The 13424-nt window shown below is 40.9% G+C and overlaps 1 protein-coding gene across 3 annotated transcripts in view; it reads right to left on the bottom strand.

Annotated features, from left to right (window-relative positions):
* tmem201 (transmembrane protein 201) overlaps positions 1–13424 on the bottom strand; it is a 119214-nt gene that overhangs the window by 67963 nt on the left and 37827 nt on the right. For 2 of the 3 annotated variants that reach the window (XM_055659623.1, XM_055659625.1), the window contains exons 5-6: positions 12801–13177; positions 8419–8622 (exon numbers count right to left, since the gene is read on the bottom strand). In XM_055659623.1, coding sequence (XP_055515598.1) covers positions 8419–8622; positions 12801–13177 — 581 coding nt within the window. Of the gene's footprint in view, positions 1–5173; positions 6775–8418; positions 8623–12800; positions 13178–13424 lie in introns of those variants that run through there. The other variant, XM_055659626.1, reaches the window with a different exon arrangement.

The following is a 13424-nucleotide window of genomic DNA, read 5'->3' as shown; positions in this document are numbered from 1 at the left end:
TATGGGCATAACCATGTTTAAGGACGTATGAACATAGTTTTATAGATGTCCATGTGTAGAATCACAGTTAATGATTTAACCAGAACAAGGCCCTGAAGCCCAGCCTAGAAAGATTAAAGCTGTCACTTCTGGCACCCAGAGCTATGTCTCTGCCTGTTTACCTCCCAGAAGAACAAGGAAGATGGGGGCAGCGGTGGGAAGAATGGAACAATTTTCATCCATATGTGCATTTGATGTCTTTATCATTATTGTCAGATTTGCGTTATTCCCTTGGGTTGTAGATTTCAGCCTGATGATACTCGTTGCGAAAAACCTTATTTGTCACTCGTTCAAATAGAAGCTACTGCTAGATTCTAGTATGTCTGTCAATTCTATGTCCGTCAATTTACAGGTTTATAATGCAGACTTGCCTGAATCTTTCACAAATCCCTCAAGGGGATGGTTTAACATGTCAAGCTACTCAATGCAGTTTTTGAAAAGAGCTCGAGATTAACATACGTTTTCTGAACCAGTCAACACTTTATTTTTTTATATATTAGAACAAGATTATGTTATGCTCCTTCCAATCTATTCTGATTTACCTAAAGTGAGGATTGTATATGGAGACACAAGGACCTGCAGATGCTGGAATCTTGAGCAAAACAGTGCTGGTGAAACTCAGCAGGTCAGGCAGCAACTGTGGAGGGAGTGGACAGACATTTTGGGCGAGGATCCTTCTTACACTATCCCGAAACTTCATCTGTCTGCTCCCCGCACGGATGCTGCCTGACTTGCTGAGTTCCTCCAGCACTTTGTGTTTTGCTATTGTATATCTGTAGCTAGGATTCATTCCTGAATAGATTAGCGCAACAAACCGACTAAAATCTTGGCAAAGTACTGTTCCTCAAGATATAATCCTTCCAGCATAAATTGGAGTCTCAAATCAGATGTAAGGTTGGCCTGAATCTGTTCATCGATTAAAGAAAATGGAATTGGTGGCAAAGTATTGATGCATTTTGTTTTTTAAAAAGTTGATTTAGGCAGACAATTCTCTTCAGTGCAACAGTGCTGGTATTTGTTGGTTACCGAATGCTTGCGCAGCACAGCTGTAACATACAACGCGAGGGAAGAAACTGCAGGTGCTGGTTTAAACCGAAGATAGACACAAAAAGTTGCACAGGCAACATCTCTGGAGAGAAGGAATGTGTGACGTTTCCAAGCGCAGATCTTTTCGCAGAACACCTCCGCTCAGTATGCCTAAACCTATCTGATGACCCTGCTACTAAACACTTTAACTTCACCCTCCCACACTGACCTTTCTGTCCTGGGCCTCCTCCATTGTCAGAGTAATGGCAAAATACAATGCTTAAATTATGAACTTAAAGGCACTGTACATTATCTCTGGTTCTGTAATGTTCTGCTGAAGGCAGCCACGATCAGAGCTCCATGTATTCATATCTGTCACAGAGGGTGCTTTTATGACAACACAGAATGTAAATAAATGAGGCACCACTATCCCTCCACCTCAAGACCATGGCTTAATGCAAACTTTTAAGCAAGCTACTGGAAGTGAACCAGAGTTTACGGGGAAATGCCAGCAATCCCAAGGTGAATAGCTGGTACTTAATCATGTAAGCAATCATCTGCAAATTTGAGACTCGTGCATGAATGCTGAAGTCTTGAACTTGCTGCCAGGACTCTGCCAGCAAGTTGTAAAACAGAATTATGCAGCACAGAACAGGCCCTTTGGCTCACAATATCCAAGTATGATACCAACTCCTATCTACCTGCATATAACACATATCCTTCCATTCCCTGCATATCCATAAGCTTTTCCCAAAACTCTCTTTAGCACCACTATTGTATCTGCCTCAACCACCACCCCCAGCAGCCAGTGGCAGACCTAGATTTTTGGGGCACTGAAACTTGAACTGTTATGGGGGCCCCTTCACAACCAGCAACAAAGTCTGGGTAACCACTGTTATCTGCTTCAATGGGGTTGTTCCACGACAGATCACCATAAATTTTAATTTCTGTCATAAAAGTCAAGTGTTTTAAATTATGACCAAAATACAACCCGTTCCCGGACGCAATATTCCATAGCACCCAAATGCACAGGGACTGCTCATTCCCCCTTATTCACCCTCCCCTCCCTCATTGTAAGCTTAATCGGGGGGGGGGGGGGGGGAAGCGAGCATCCTGGAGCCAGAGGAGGGGGATGGAGAGGCCAAGGGTACCTGGCGCGGCCTCTCCCCGCCCCCGGTTCCCGCATTGGCTCAAACCCCAGCCCAGGGGGTCAGAAATTAAAATAGAAGGAAACTTGCCCATGAAGCAGTCGCGTCGCATTTCGTGATGGGAAAAAAAATATGGAGGTCTGAAATTGTGCAAAGGCCGCGCGTGCTGAGGACCCGTGGGGTGTCCTTTGTGACGCCTGTCAAGTAAAGATGGCAAGTGGGGGCAGGGCAAGTTGGGGCGCTGTTTTATTAATGTTTTTAAGTTTTAAACGTCAATAACTTGTAAAATATACCATCAATCTGAACAAAACATTTAATGTACATCACAGGACAATGGTGAATAAGGTGGGCCAAAAATTGTAGTGTTATCGTGTACCGTTTTAACGTAAATACAAACCGGGCAAACAAACGAACAAACAAGATGAGGGTTTTAGTAATATAGAAATGTAATTCTGTTGGGTTGCAAGGTGAATTTTCAAATATTAATTACCCTTGAATTTGCCGTAAATTGAAATTTTATTGATACCTGATGGCAGTGTACAACTTATAGTCTGACGCCCACTAGAAAATGGCTTTATTAGATGACCAACAGACACCGAATATGGTCACAGGTACCATATGTTCTTGAAAAATCCACACTCCCATTTCTAAGTTATATCCAATGTTTTTTTCTTGGCATGGCTGACATGGATGAGCAAGGTTAATGTTAAAGGAATGATAATACAGGTCCACCACCAATTAACTAAAACACCCTTGGTTCCAGAGCCTTTTCAAACGCCATTATCTTCAAACTTCATCATCTCCAGGATTATCCCTGATTTCATCACTTCTGGCAACCTGCCCTCCACATCCTCCAATCTCATCGTACCCCAGCTCCACACAACCTGGTTCTATCTCCTACCGAAATTCCTGAAGGGTCCTGACTGGGAAACATCACCCATCCATTTTCACCAAAGATACTGCCTGACCTGCTGAGTTATTCCAGCACTTTGTGTCTATCTCTGAACTATACAGTTGTCATACCCTATATGATCCTGAACAGAGCTGCTAACCCATCACCTTCACTTGGCAAAAGCTGCCATCTACCACCTCGTCTGAATGCCAGAGCTCTGCCGAGTTACTCATCCATTCTTTTTCTTGTATGTCTCTGGACTCGACTGTTCATGTGCTTTACTGGGTGCCCATTCATCTTCCACATGCTAAAATCTTGACAGCTCCCTGCTAATTTCTGAATGGTCCCGGGGGCTAACTGCCTATGGAGAAATCAGGTTAGCAGATGCAAGCAATTACTGAACCAGTGTGTACAAAGAAATAAAATACCACATAAGCACTGAATGAGCCGACAAACAGAAAGATCAATGGTTAAAAAGACAGATCAAGATCCAAAGGATTTAAAGAGGTTTTAAAAGAATATCAGTCACATACTGAGCTTCCCTCAAGAATATCACAGGAACTAGGCCAATCGACACTAAACTTTGTGTTCCAAGTAATAGATTTTAAAACCCTTGCACTCGCTAACAGCTTCAGTAATCTCGAGCGCAAGAACAGAAGTCAGAAAGCTGCTCCACAATTATATTCCAACTAGCAATATGTGGTGCAATTATTTTTTTTAATTTTCAAAGATCAAACATGACAATGGATCTAATCTGTCAAACATCTTTCGAAAAACCATCTATGTTCTCTGGGAGCTTATCGACGGTCTCCTGATCAACAAGATTAGTTCATTGCTATCAAGGGATGTTAAGATCTCGCACTGACCCACAAATTCATCTGGGTTACTGTAGTTTACTCTAAATCGACAACTTGGACAATATGATAAAGATGCGTCCACATACAAGTGAATTCTGGTTGAATCTGTCATCTACAGCATTCATCAGCTCAACTGCAACTCAGATTGCTGTACCTATATCTTTCAATAATGTGCAACTGTGATCGCAGTGGACTGTGATCGCAGTGGACTGCAATAGGCAAGGAGTGCTGCTGGTAATGAACAAAGTCTGTATGACAGCAGTGTAATAAATGTACTTGATTCTGGAGGTGCAATAGGATATTAACCTGGATGAACACTTTAAATTCAGAGCACGAGTAAAATGCTCATCACATTAGATTAATAGCAAATCACTGCAACAGTTCCATTTTACATTAACACAAAGCTAAATATTGCAATGTGATATTTTTACATTGCATAGACTGTAAGCTTATCATTTAACATCTTATCAGGTTGAAATTACATAGTACTGCAGTAACATTGCCATCTGATATGTTAGTTCGTAGCTATATTCTGTATTAGTATTTTATATACTGCAGTTGACTGCAGCCAAATTGCCAGAGAAACTGTAAATACATTTGACTCCTGCTTTAGACTACATTAGACTTGACTCCTGCTTTATACTGCAATGTTTACACATTTTTTTAAATTTCAAACAGCGCCAATACATTTTCCAACTATATTTAAATGTAGTTAAATGATAAATGGTATATTAAATAGCTTTTAAATCTCCAATAAAATGCAACGGGAAAATTGTCAGCAACTAAATTGGAGATTTGAAGATATATGTAAATATATTTGAATCAAGCACTTCAACTCTTCTCTTAAAGGTATATGGAACTTGTTCTGTAATTAAGATTCCAAGTTACAGCTTTTGATCCGACACTACTACCTGCGTTCTGAAGAGTTGGTTTTACATTGTCGGACCCGGTCAGCAATTAATTTTGATAAATTATGTTGTAGGGAGTTGGATCTTCCCAGCCTCTACAATTCTACATCCACTTCAAGCCTTTCAATTCTCAAAGATCTAAAGAGCCACCCTGAAAGCATTTATAAATTAGAAAAACTATAGAGAAATATGTCTTAGCCAACAAGCCGATGGCATCTCTCTAAATGAGCAGTTACTGTAATGGTGTGAATGGTTGCAATTTGGAGATGAATGGTAACAGCACATAAGAATGGAATATATTCATTGATTGAAAAGACAATTTATTGAAAGCACACTACATATAAACCTAGAAGCTTCACTTCTACTACATATTACATAATACTACTTGCCAACAAGCCAAACTTGTACTGATTAAACTGGAACAAAATATTCACTTTAAATGTTGTAATGGTTCAAAGAAAGAGAATAAGATTTGAAGAAAAAGGCTACAAGGCCTTCAAATTTAAGCAAATCATTTATAAATGATTAAATGTAAAAATGGCAATAAAGACAGATGAAGTCAAACAGGTGTATACCCTTTTGAATGCTGAGACGTTTCAAATAAAATAAAGATAATATTTCAGAATATTTCAAAAGATGAATTATTTTAATCTCCTTCTTGGAATAAAAGATATTCCCAGAGGACATTGGTTCAAGGTGAAGGGGAAAAGATTTAATAGGAATCCGAGGCTTAACTTTTTTACACAAACGGTGGTTGGTATATGGAACAAGCTGCCAGAGGAGGTAGTTGAGGCTGAGACTATCCCATCGTTTAAGAAACAGTCGGACAGGTACATGGATAGGACAGGTTTGGACGGATATGGACCAGGCGCTGGCAAAATGGGACGAGTGTAGCTGGGACATTGTCGGCCGGTTTGCTGAAGGGCCCGTTTCCACACTGTATCACTCTATGACTATGAATACAATTCAAAATTAGAAAACCTTTACAATGAATCAGACGATTTTAGTGCATTAAAAGAAATTATGTGAAAATTTAAAATTGACACCATTAGTGAGTAACAAAAATTGCACACATTATTTTTTAAATACATCTTGGTCTAAATATTGAAATACACATTATGTGACAAAGTTACGAAAAAAGCCAGTGACATTACATAATTTAAATGCAACCCAAATTGTAGCTAGTGGGGTGCAATATTACACAAGAAGATATAATTACTGGCTATTTAAATACCAGCCATTCAGCATTCAAAAAAGGGAAGAAACCACTCTATGAAAGTAGCATCTGCAAGAGATAAAGAATTTTGAACTAGTGACAGGTGATATGATGACACCTGAGCGATAGCAACACTTTAATATTACACCATCTTCCAAATTCATGCACGAAAGGTGACTTTTACGATTAATTCTATTGTCTTCCCAGTCATTTGCAATACAACCAGCTTACAAATAGTAATTTTATTTTACAATACAATGTATGTAAAACAAAGCCATCAAATCACCCACTCACTAGTATAAAGCCAAGAATGCAAAGTTTTTCTTTTAAAGAAACAGCAATCATTTTTTCCAGACCTAAATTAGGCTGATTGTACTTCTAAGAAAATCAAACTTCAATATGTTATCTTTCAACATACTTTCTTTTTATCCTGAGGCTGGGTCGGGGAGATGACATGATTCTGGAGAATGAACCAAAGCCAAATCACATTCGCCAGGAAGGTTTTAGTGCTACAGGTGTGGCAGGAAAAGGGTAGATTGGATCTGAGGCAATATCATGAAACTGAAGAGTCAAGCACAAAGTAGCACAAGAGGTTAAAATTGGGATTAGCGCCTCTGTTGAACATGTTCAGTGAGAACTTTAGTATTCCTAGCCTTTCAAAAAGGAGGTCCATCATTATTGCGAGTTTCTATATGGGAGAGAACAAAAGAACTCTCTTTTAATTTTCATTTCAAAAAATGAATGCAGATAATAAATCAGCAATATTCGTGACTGAGTTACAACTTTGAAGAGCTGGAACAGTTGCAGACACTTGTAAAATACAGAACCATTAAGCACACTCTTGTTTTCTTATGCTTATGACAATTTGATAGAAATTAAATAAAGAACTTTAAAGAATATGCATTTGCAGATAACGGCCACAAGATGTCATAATTCCAATGTGTTGACCCGTGCCTTTTGAGCAGTGATTTATTCTTACTTAAGGCTGGAAAGTGATAACAATTTCTCAACTTATCAATTAAAAACTATCCAGTTTTATGCAGTTTATCCAACTATGCAGTTTTAATTGCTCTGTTTAAACTAACATCTTTGAATAATTTAACAGAAAACATTTAGCTTCAGGAACTCCAAAGGTAAGTTTTTAACTAATATGATCAAGGTGCCCATAATGGACATGCCGTTCCCCATCTGAATCCTCCTCCTGCACTAGAATTCAGAGGAGGTAGTTGAGGCTGGGACTAACCCAACGTTTAAATAAAGTTAGACAGGTACATGGATAGGTCAGGTTTGGAGGGATATGGACTAAGCGCAAGCAGGTGGGACTAATGTAGTTGGGACATGCTGTGTGGGCAAGTTGAGCCGAAGGGCCTGTTTTCACACTGTATCACTCTATGACTCTACAGCTCATCTCTGCAGTCTTCTAATTCTGGCCACTTCCACAAACCACATTTCCTACATCTCCTACAATGGTGATTGTGTGGTACATTATTAAATAGCTCAGTTACATTCACCAACAGCTTGGGCATAATTTTCCTTAATTCCTTAATTCAGTGACACCTCCCGACAACTAGCAAGGAATTTCCGCGTTCTCAAAATTGATAATACCAGTTAGTTTAACTGCTTGTCCCAATGGTCATGCTGAAACATATATAGAGCAGTTCCCAAATTATGGTAAAGGGCCAATTAACTGTCCCACTCTAAAGCGGGGGGGTTGGGAATCCAAACCAGAGTAAACAAAATACTCAACAAATTCTGATGGGAGCATATAATGAAAAAGCATCAACTGAATTCATTTTGATTAAGGAGATTAGATCATTAACAAGGAAGCTTGTGCTTAAACAGTTGGTCTTTAGGGCTGCAGGAATCCTAAGATGGATCAGGGCTCACTAACTACCATTGGAAGGTCTACCTGACCTAACAAATAGAGCATTATACTTTTTCTTAAAACCATGCCTCCTTTTTGCTATCAACGTGCACAATTAACGATTTAAACAATTATGCCAATTAGAGTGTTGATTATGCATGCTAAAAGATTAATTGAAGGCCCTCAAATAAATTGATGACCATTAACCAGGCTAAATATTCCAATTAAAAAATTATGAAATTTGAATTACTGCTTTACGAATTTGTGTTCATTACAGTTAGCCTGAAAAGAGCACATTGGCGCAAGTCCAGCTCACACAGGTCACAAAATGATGCTGTAACTTTAAATTCCTTAGGAGACAACCAAATGCTGGGAAAGCGAGATAAGAAACAGCATTCCACTGTGTAAGGACAGAATCATTCACACAAGAGTTCATATGCCGCCACCGTTCACTGTTCAGATTCTGACCTTCGTGCCCTGTATTGCCGATGAGCAGTTGACTTCCGGGTAGCGACGGTTGCAGTGAATCCCACTACGCAACACAGGGAGGTGGTACTGAATTTCAAAGTGTCAAGCCAGCCAGGAACATCGGTCTGCAGGTAATTCTCCACCAAATACACACTGATCACCACCAGCCAGAGAATGGAAGCCACTGCATCAATTCTCCGCAGCCTAAGGGAATTTGATGGGGGTGGGGAGGGAGGGGGAAAGAAAATGAAATACATTAAAACAATATTCCAAACAAGGGTTAAGAGATACAACATTTCACAAACTAGTTTGCATCAACTGAAAGTTGCAATTGAAGTGTCCAAATGAGCACAGTGAGGTACCTGTCTACATTATTGGGAGAAAAATCTTGCTCCCATTGTTAGCAAAACCAAGGTGCTGATTGATGACTTCATGAAGGGAAAGCTCAGGGGCCATGAACTTGCCTTCACTGGCAGGACAACAGTGGAGAGAATCAACAGCTTTAAGTTCCCAGGCCTGCACATCCTCACCCGCCCTGGGCCCAGTACGATGCAACAATCACAAAGAAAGCTCACTGGCACCTCTGTCAGTGGTTCAGCATGACACTAAATACTGTAACAGGCAAACATCTAGGTGGAGAGCACATTGACTGTTTACATCATGGCATGGTTTGGTAACAAAAGCAGTTGCAGAAAGTGGTGGCATTGCCCGTTCCATCATGGTGCATTGACCTCCCCACCAAAGGGATCTACAGTAAGCTCGGCCTCAAAGAGGCAGCTAATATCAAAGCACACACCTCCCTGGTCACACTTTCAACGAGCTGCTATCATCGGGAAGAAACCGAGAAAGCCTAAGAGCCTTACCTTCAGCTTCAAGAACAGCTTCTTGAACAACCCTGTACAACCCTAACCACAGCCTTGCTTCAGTATCAAACTGCTCTAGGCTTTGTTAGCTGAGGTTACACTGCATATTTTGTTTTGCACTATTACAGTTTGGTTTATCTAATATAACTGATAACGTATTGCATATTTATTTGTTCTGTTGTCGCATTTAATGTGCTGGCAAAGCTGCAGCAGGAGTTTTGTTGTTTCAGTCTCAGTGCATATAACAATTAAACATAACACAAAAGATGAAGCTAGCTGGGAGGTTGACTATCACTCTGCACCCTCCACTTTGGTACCAGCAAATCAAAACCATATAGCATTATGATAATCATGCAGATTCAGATTCAGATTCAATTTAATTGTCATTGTCAGTGTACAGTACAGAGACAACGAAATGCATTTAGCATCTCCCTTGAAGAGCGACATAGCAAACGATTTGAATAAATAATAATAAGTGTCCGGGGGGGGGGGGGGGGGGGGGGGGGGGGGGGGGGGATGGTGATTGGCAGTCACCGAGGTACGTTGTTGAGTAGAGTGACAGCCCTCCAGAAAGAAGCTGTTCCTCGACCTGCTGGTTCGGCAACGGAGAGACCTGTAGCGCCTCCCGGATGGTAGGAGGGTAAACAGTCCATGGTTGGGGTGAGAGCAGTCCTTGGCGATGCTGAGCGCCCTCCGCAGACAGCGCTTGCTTTGGACAGACTCAATGGAGGGGAGCGAGGAACCGGAGATGCAGGTAGTGGAACCAAGGAGTCTGTAGAAGGACTTGGACAGGTTGTGAGAATGGACACAGAAGTGGCAGATGCAATCACAGGGATGTAATGCTTAGGCTATAAGGCATTGGTCAGACCGTATTTGGAGTATTGTGAAACAGTGTTGGGCCCCTTATCTGAGGAGGGATGTACCAGCATTGGAGGGGTCCAGAGGACGTTCATGAAAATAATCCCAGGGATGATTGGGTTAACGTATGATGGCTCGGAGCCTGTACTCGCTAGAGTTTAGAAGGATGAGGCGGAGGATCTCACAGAAACTTGCCGTATAATCAAACATCTGGATAGAGTGGACGTGGAGAGGATGTTTCCACTAGTGGGAGAGTCTAGGACCAGACGCCATAGTCTCAGAATAAAAGGATGTACCTTTAGAATGGAGATGGAGGAATTTCTTAAGCCAAAGGGTGGTGAATCTGTGGAATTTGTTGCCACAGAAGGTTGTGGAGGCCAAGTCTTGGGTTATTTTTAAAGTGGAGATTGACAGGTACTTGATTAATAAGGGTGTCAAAGGTTAATGGAGTCAAGTGTATTTTATTGTCACATGTTCCAAAACGGAACAATGAAACTCTTACTTTCAGCAGCATAACAGATAGAAAAAACAGACAAATAGTCGTCAGGAGAAAGGGGTTGAAAGGGAAAGATAAACCAGCCATTATTAAATACCAGAGTAGACTCGATGGGCCGAATGGCCTGATTCTGGTACTATGGCTTAAGAACTTATGAGAACTGGCAGGGAGAGACCTTCCAGTTTCATTAAAAAAACAACTTTAAGCTCAGTATCTGCTCTCACCAGTTTTTCTAGGTGTAATTCCAGGTCATCGTTTTTTGTGTAAAACCAAGCCTCATCTTTCATACGGTCCATTTGCTTATTACCTTAAATCTATGGCTTGTGGATAGAAATCCACTTTATTCAGTAGTCTCTCTTCATTAGCATAGATGTTCGCATGTCAGCTAAATCTCCCATCATTTTTTTGCCAAAAAAAAGAACAGTCTTAGCAACCACCGTACACTCTCCAGCGATATCTGGAAATTTGCTATTTGCTATAAAATCTAAAGGGGAAAAGATTGGAGGTGCATCATTGAAAAGGTAATGATGAAAACAAATTTAATTGCAATTTTTCCCAAAGAGAATTAGTTGCATAATAGGGCAATTTCCAGATCTGTGCAGCAAAAGGAATGAGATTAATAGAATGGCTCTTTCAAAAAGTTATAACAGATAATGGTGCTTTGCAATTTAGTGCTGCAAGTGAGCTATAGCAGAATTATGAGCCACGGTCGCCAAGACACTGGAATTATCAATAGTCAAATCAAGTGTGCTGGGCAACTAAGTGCTCTATCCTCCACACTTCAATTCCTGCCAACGAGTGCCCATTATAGACTCAAAATGCTGGAGCAACTCAGCGGGACAGGCAGCATCTCAGGATAGAAGGAATGTGTGATGTTTCGGGTCGAGACCTTTCTGGTGTCCATTATTAGGAATCAAGATTTGCAAGGCTCTGGCTTGGTCCTTGAATTGTTTCTCAAATAGGAGCCATCTTGCTGTCGCAGCACATATTTTGACCAATTGGCAGAATGTGAAACAGCAACTAAAGGTGACATCCCCGAATAATCATCCATCGAATTTCAATATATTGTTCTGCATGTAAATATTCTCCATTTGCCAGCAAATTATTTTTGTCTAAGCAGTTTCAAAATTCTCTTCTACACCACGTTGAGTGTAGTGATACAAGGCGGTGATACCACCATCTTGAAGAAAAATAGGGATTAGTTAATACTGGGCTTTTCAACAATGCCTAGATTTGAAGTACAAGTAAAACACCTGTACAAATCCTGCTGTTCATGGTAAGGGAACAGAATAAAATTAATTGTACAAAATTATTGATCAGGTGTTCAATTCCCCCAACACAATGTACTATTTCTCATGTCACCTCTTCCCCCCCACACTCATCACCTCTCCCTGACCTATTTATAGTTTTTCCAGGAAAATGTGCTCCTCAGATAACCACTTTTTCCTCATCCATCCTTCGTCTAAACCGGATTTCCCTCGTCAAATGGGACAAAACATCTGCTGATTGATCAAATGGGATGTTTGCTGTAGCCCAAGGGAATTTAGGATATAGCTACCTTGTTACCTAGTATCCTCAACTTTATCCTCAACTTATCCTCAACTTATCCTCAACAGGTTTTGACAAATCAATGCATAGATTTTTCACACATGCCCACACCTTCACAGGTGAATGGGTGGATGAATAGGAAAATGGGCACATGGTGGTCCAGTGGTAAAGTTGCTGCCTAACAGCACCAGAGACCCAGGTTAGATCCTGATAATGGGTGCTGTCTGTACAGTTTGTATGTTCTCCCTGTGACCCCATGGGTTTTCCTCGGGTGCTCCGGTTTCCTCCCACACTCCAAAGATGTACAGGTTTGTAGGTTAATTGGCTACCGTAAATTGTCCCATGTGTAGAAAAGTGTTGGTGTAAGGGGATTGCTGGTCGGCGCTGACACGATAGGCTGAAGGCCCGTTTTCATGTTGTATGAAAACCAAATAGCTTAGCTAGCCACTCTGTTTAAGACAACAAATGTGGGCGGTTTTCAATGTTCATAAGTGATAGGAGCAGAATTAGGCTATTCAGCCCAATTAGTCTATTCTGCCATTATAGTTGATCATAATCATAGCTGATGTACGTGTCTGAGATAGAGAAAAGAACGACGAAAAAGGAATTTGACTCGCCTTATACGTCCAGCCAGAAGTACAGCCAATAGGCAAGCAACGAATCCAGTGGTAACAACGACCATTTGGTTCTTCTTCCCGTAGTCCCATGCAGCTTGCAGGTTGATCACCATTTCCTCTGGCACCATCTCCAGCAGCTCTTGCCAGGCGGGGACATTCAGGACGGCATCGTGCTCTGGAGAATTGGTTCGGTTGCTGCTATTGGACGGACGTGGTAGCTGATCAGGTGCAGGCATTTCAGTAGCGGTGTTTGAGACTTCACGTGAAGCATCTGATCCATAAATCGCCATGGCAACCAAGACAGCACAACAGACAAAGGCCACAAAACGAAGGAACAACACTCTGAATGGGGTAGAATGGCTGGAATAATGGGAACTCTGCAAGATAAAGTGAATGCATGGAATTAGCGTAATTAAACAAAATTTGCTACATTCGCATTTAAAATCAAACAGCAGCCCCATTATGTAATGCCAGCTCCTTGGAAAAAGTCTATCTACTCCCCGTCCTTTCCCAGAGCTCAGGCATTTATAGAATCCATTTCTGAAACAGAATCATTTCACATTTGGCTCTTCAGAAGATTAACAGATATGTATCCCATATTTGAAATTTCACCATCAGGAATGG

Source organism: Leucoraja erinacea, chromosome 30 (assembly GCF_028641065.1).
Source record: "Leucoraja erinacea ecotype New England chromosome 30, Leri_hhj_1, whole genome shotgun sequence".
NCBI classification, from domain to species: Eukaryota; Metazoa; Chordata; class Chondrichthyes; order Rajiformes; family Rajidae; genus Leucoraja; species Leucoraja erinaceus.
The sequence above is the reverse complement of the archived record's forward strand: the minus strand, read 5'-3'. Positions and strand labels throughout refer to the sequence as shown.